This window comes from Boleophthalmus pectinirostris, unplaced genomic scaffold (genome assembly GCF_026225935.1).
Source record: "Boleophthalmus pectinirostris isolate CB_2022bp ecotype Guang Dong unplaced genomic scaffold, ASM2622593v1 HiC_scaffold_15, whole genome shotgun sequence".
Taxonomy (NCBI): domain Eukaryota; kingdom Metazoa; phylum Chordata; class Actinopteri; order Gobiiformes; family Gobiidae; genus Boleophthalmus; species Boleophthalmus pectinirostris.
The window spans coordinates 491,204-497,677 of NW_026571070.1; the positions used below are offsets into that span (position 1 = coordinate 491,204).

At 53.3% G+C, this 6,474-nt stretch overlaps 1 protein-coding gene across 1 annotated transcript in view; it reads right to left on the reverse strand.

Annotated features, from left to right (window-relative positions):
- LOC129408168 (uncharacterized) overlaps window positions 1-761 on the reverse strand; it is a 1,991-nt gene extending 1,230 nt beyond the window's left edge. Inside the window, exon 1 of the mRNA XM_055151199.1 lies at window positions 110-761. Within this exon, the coding sequence (XP_055007174.1) occupies window positions 110-761 (652 nt within the window). The remainder of the gene's footprint in view (window positions 1-109) is intronic.
- Window positions 762-6,474: the final 5,713 nt, after the last annotated feature.

Here is a 6,474-nt window from a genome sequence, read left to right on the forward strand (position 1 = left end):
CACACACAAACACACACAAACACACACAACACACAACACAAACACACACAAACACACACACAAACAAACACACACAAACACACACAAACAAACAACACAAACAACACACGTGGAAACGTGGACTGGGACGTGGACTCGGTGGACGGGTGTGGACTCGTCCTCGGTGGTGGTGGGTCGGGTGTGTGGACTCGGGGGGGTGTGGACTCGGGGGGGTGTGGACTCGGTGTGGACTCGGGTGTGTGGACTCGGGGGTCCGTGGACTCGGGGGGGTCTCGTGGACTCGGGTGGTGTGGACTCGTGGACTCGTGGACTCGGGGTGTGGACTCGGGGGGTCTCGTGGACTCGGGGGTGTGGGGGGGGTGTGGACTCGGGGTGGTGTGTGGACTCTCGGGGGGTGTGTGGACTCGGGGGTGTGGACTCGGGGGGTGTGTGGACTCGGGGGTGTGGACTCGGGGGGTGGACTCGTGGACTCGGGGGTGTGGACTCGGGGGTGTGGACTCGGGGGGGTGTGTGGACTCGGGGGTGTGTGGACTCGGGGGGTGTGTGGACTCGGGGGTCCGTGGACTCGTGGTGGTGTGTGGACTCGGGGGTCTCGTGTGGACTCGGGGGTCCGTGGACTCGGTGGTGGTGGACTCGGGGGGGTGTGGACTCGGGTCGGGGGTGGACTCGGGGTGTGTGGACTCGGGGTGTGTGGACTCGGGGTGTGTGGACTCGGGGGGTCCGTGGACTCGGGTCCGTGGACTCGGTCTCACTGAGCTCATGTTTGACAAGGAGAAGTGTGATTCTGTGTGAAATGACGTGAGGAGGATTTAAAACGTCTCTGAATGTTTGAAAAGTTTCATGGAGCCGTTTGTTTCACTGACGTCACTTTGTAAAAATAAAGATTTATTCAGAAACATTTATTCAAAATCTTTCCTGTTTAAAGTGAAACTCTTTTTCTGCATTTGTGGAGAATCTGGGAAATGAAGTGTTTTATTGTAGTTCTGCTGTTTGTCAATAAAAACTTTGATCTGCACATTTTTTATTTTAAACTTCATATTATTTTAAAATATTATTTTTAATATTCATATTTACACAGAGTCATGCTGAAATACTGAGGCACGTCCAGCAGGACTAAACCAGCTAAACCAGGCAGGACTAAACCAGGGGCTAAACCAGGTCTAAACCAGGACTAAACCAGGACTAAACCAGGACTAAACCAGGACTAAACCAGGACTAAACCAGGTCTAAACCAGGACTAAACCAGGACTAAACCAGGACTAAACCAGGACTAAACCAGGACTAAACCAGGTCTAAACCAGGACTAAACCAGGTCTAAACCAGGACTAAACCACTAAACCAGGACTAAACCAGGACTAAACCACTAAACCAGGACTAAACCAGGTCTAAACCAGGACTAAACCAGGACTAAACCAGGACTAAACCAGGACTAAACCAGGACTAAACCAGGACTAAACCAGGACTAAACCAGGTCTAAACCAGGACTAAACCAGGACTAAACCAGGACTAAACCAGGACTAAACCAGGACTAAACCAGGTCTAAACCAGGACTAAACCAGGACTAAACCAGGACTAAACCAGGACTAAACCAGGTCTAAACCAGGACTAAACCAGGACTAAACCAGGACTAAACCAGGTCTCTAAACCAGGTCTAAACCAGGACTAAACCGACTAAACCAGGACTAAACCAGGGACTAAAGGACTAAACCAGGACTAAACCAGGACTAAACCACTAAACCAGGACTAAACCAGGACTAAACCAGGTCTAAACCAGGACTAAACCAGGACTAAACCAGGACTAAACCAGGACTAAACCAGGACTAAACAAGAACTAAACCAGGACTAAACCAGGACTAAACCAGGACTAAACCAGGTCTAAACCAGGACTAGGACTAAACAAGAACTAAACCAGGTCTAAACCAGGGCTGGACCAGGTCTGTGTGGGCCTCTTCCTTGGCTGGTGGGATGTGGCGCGCCCTGGTGGACACAGGTGGAACAACAGGTGAAAGTTTTTTTGTTTTATTTTATTTTTTGAAGAACAGGAAGTGCGGGCGATTCACACAGGACCTTTCACAATAAGAGCGCGGCCCGTCACAGAGTCTGAGGAGGAAAGAGTCAAAATAAAAGCAGCAAATGTTCTTTTAAGTTTATTTCAAATGACAAAAGCCGCACAGAGCGGACGACAGAAACAGCCCTTCACCCAGAAGAACAACAGGAGACGAGGAGATGAGGAGAGGAGACAAGGAGAGAGGAGAGGAGGAAACGAAGAGGTAAGAAGAGAGGAGAAGAAGAGAGGCTCAAAACACTTCATCCACAGTGTGATGTCATCAGGTGGTAGGAGACACATTTGTTTAATCATTGAATCAGGAATGGACCAGGACTAGTCTCCTGCCTCCTCGTCTCCTGCCTCCTCGTCTCCTGCCTCCTCGTCTCCTCGTCCTGGTCTTTGTAAACAGCCCTTCTTCATCTTCTTCATCTTCATCTTCTTCTTCTTCTTTGTTTCTTAAATGATCTAAATTGTCTAAACTTCACAAACTCCAGGAACCTGCAGGAGAAAAACCCCAGAGACCTGCAACCTGCACCTGCACCTGCACCTGCACCTGCACCTGCACCTGCACCTGCACCTGCCGCCCTGCGCTGACAGGGTCTACACCTGCCTCTACACTGCCCCACAGGACCCCCGGGGCCGAGTGGAGACAATCACACACTGACAGACCCTGTCACACTCTGACAGACCCTGTCACACCCTGACAGACCCTGACACCCTGACTGACACCTCTGACAGACCCTGACACACACTGACAGACCCTGACACACTCTGACAGACCCTGACACACCCTGTCACACCCTGACAGACCCTGACACACTCTGACAGACCCTGACACACTCTGACAGACCCTGACACCCTGTCACACCCTGACACCTGACAGACCCTGTCACACTCTGACAGACCCTGACACACCCTCTGACAGACCCTGACACACCCTGACAGACCCTGACACCCTGACACACCCTGACACACCCTGACACCCTGACACCCTGTGACACACCTGACAGACCCTGACTCACACTCTGACAGACCCTGACACACTCTGACAGACCCTGACACCCTGACACACTCTGACAGACCCTGACACACCCTGACACACCCTGACACACCCTGACACCTGACCCTGACACACACTGACAGACCCTGACACACTCTGACAGACCCTGACTGACACACCTGACAGACCTGACACACCCTGACAGACCCTGACACACTCTGACACACCCTGACACACACTCTGACACACTCTGACAGACCCCACACTCTGACAGACACTCTGACACCTCTGGACACACTCTGACAGACCCTGACACACTCTGACAGACCCTGACACACTCTGACAGACCCTGACACACTTGACCTGTTTTTCAGTGAGTAAAAGTTCGTTTATCGTCGTGTTTTAAAGTTTTACTCTGGAACTTTCCGGCGTCTGTCCCAGATTCACACACACAGGTGAGGAAATGTTCCGCAGTGGGGCTTTAATCTGAGCTTGTCCCGCGCCGGCTCCAGACTCTGGACCAATCACAGAGCAGTGTCCCCCGGGTCCCTGCGCCCTCTGCTGGACGCTGACACGGATTAAAGACACACTCCGGAACATTTCCTGGCGCCTCTGCTGTTCAGGAAGAGGATTTTCACAATAAAAGCCGGGGTTATTGCTCCTCGTCTTTGTGCAAACTTTTATTTTGTGGCTTTTTTATGAATAAATTAAATCGAAAAACGATGAAAAATGAAAGTGAAAAATGTGAAAACAGAAAATGAACGAAACAAAAACTAAAAAACTGAATCACCAGAGGACGGGACAGAGGACGAGGGAGGACAGAGGAGAGGACAGAGGACAGAGGACGGGGACAGGAGGGACAGGGACAGAGGAGGGGACAGGACAGAGGACAGGGGACAGGGACAGAGGACAGAGGACAGAGGACAGAGGACAGGGGAGGACAGAGGACAGAGAGGACAGAGGACAGAGGACAGGGGGACAGACAGACAGGACAGAGGACAGGGGGACAGAGGACAGGGACAGAGGGACAGAGGACAGAGGACAGGGACAGAGGATGGGGGACAGGGGACAGAGGACAGAGGACAGAGGACAGGGACAGAGGACAGAGGACAGGGGACAGGGGGAGGACAGGGGACAGAGGACAGAGACAGGGGACAGAGGACAGGGACGAGGACAGAGGACAGGGACAGAGGACAGAGGACAGAGGACAGAGGACAGAGGACAGGAGGGGACAGGGGGAGGACAGGACAGGGACAGAGGACAGGGGACAGAGGACAGGAGGACAGGGACAGAGGACAGAGGACAGGACAGGACAGGGGACAGGGACAGAGGACAGAGGACAGAGGACAGGGGACAGGGAGGGACAGAGAGGACAGAGGACAGAGGACAGAGGACAGAGGACAGGGACAGAGGGACAGAGGACAGGGGAGGACAGAGGACAGAGGACAGGGACAGGACAGAGGACAGAGGACAGAGGACAGGGAGGACAGGGACAGAGGACAGAGGACAGAGGACAGAGGACAGAGGACAGGAGGAGGACAGAGGACAGAGGACAGAGGACAGGACAGAGGACAGAGGACAGGAGGGACAGACAGAGGACAGAGGACAGAGGGAGGACAGGACAGGACAGAGGACAGAGGACAGAGACAGGACAGACAGGACAGAGGACAGAGGACAGACAGGACAGGGACAGAGGACAGAGGACAGGGACTGTGGGACATTTGGAGACAGAGACGCAGACTCGTGATGTTTTGTTCATGTTTTAATGATACTTCTGTAAAACTATGAAACCTGCAGTTACTGTGATATGAGTCCAACTGCAGTACTAATGCAGTACTAATGCAGTACTAATGCAGTACTAGTGCAGTACTAGTGCAGTACTTTGTAGTACTCTGAGTATTTGTAACAGTCCCAGTGCAGTAAAGTGTCTTTTCTTTTTACCTTCAGATTTTTACAGTGAAACATTTAAAAAGACAAATCAGCCACAACAGAACCAAGACCAAGACCAAGACCAAGACCAGGACCAGACCAGGACCTGGACCAGACCAAGACCAAGACCAGGACCAGGACCAGACCAGGACCTGGACCAGGACCAGGACCAGACCAAGACCAGACCAAGACCAAGACCAGGACCAGACCAAGACCAGGACCAGACCAAGACCAGACCAGGACCAGACCAGACCAGACCAGACCAGACCAGGACCAGACCAGACCAAGACCGAAGACCAGGACCAGACCAAGACCAGGACCAGACCAAGACCAAGACCAGACCAGACCGACCAGACCAGACCAGACCAGACCAAGACCAGGACCAGGACCAGACCAGACCAGACCAGGACCTGGACCAGAGACCAAGACCAAGACCAGACCAGACCAGACCAGACCAGACCAAGAGACCAGACCAGACCAGGACCTGGACAGACCAGACCAGGACCTGGACCAGGACCAGACCAGACCTGGACCAGGACCAGGACCAGACCAGGACCTGGACCAGGACCAGACCAGGACCTGGACCAGGACCAGACCAGGACCTGGACCAGGACCAGGACCAAGACCAAGACCAGGACCAGACCAGGACCTGGACCAGGACCAGGACCTGGACCAGGACCAGACCAGGACCTGGACCAGGACCAGGACCTGGACCAGGACCAGACCAGGACCTGGACCAGGACCAGACCAGACCCAGACCAGACCAGGACCAGGACCAGACCAGGACCAGACCAGGACCAGGACCAGGACCAGACCAGGACCTGGACCAGGACCAGGACCAGACCAAGACCAGGACCAGGACCAGACCAAGACCAGACCAGGACCAGACCAAGACCAGGACCAGGACCAGGACCAGGACCAGACCAGGACCAGGACCAGGACCTGCTTTTGATTCACATCGACTGGAACACAAACTCTGACACAGGCCCAAGAGGAACCCTGAAGAACAGAAATACTAACACAAACTGTGTGTGTGTGTCGGGGTGTGTGTGTGTGTGTGTGTGTGTGTGTGTGTGTGTGTGTGTGTGTGTGTGTGTGTGTGTGTGTGTGTGTGTGTGTGTGTGTGTCGGGTGTGTGTGTGTGTGTGTGTGTGTGTGTGTGTGTGTGTGTGTGTGTGTGTGTGTGTGTCGGTGTGTGTGTGTGTGTGTGTGTGTGTGTGTGTCGTGGTGTGTGTGTGTGTGTGTGTGTCGGGTGTGTGTGTGTGTGTGTGTGTGTGTGTGTGTCGTGTGTGTGTGTGTGTGTGTGTGTGTGTGTGTGTGTGTGTGTGTGTGTGTGTGTGTGTGTGTGTGTGTGTGTGTGTGGTGTGTTGTGTGTGTGTGTGTGTGTGTGTGTGTGTGTCGTGGTGTGTGTGTGTGTGTGTGTGTGTGTGTGTGGTGTGTCGGGTGTGTGTGTGTGTGTGTGTGTGTGTGTGTGTGTGTGTGTGTGTCGGGGTGTGTGT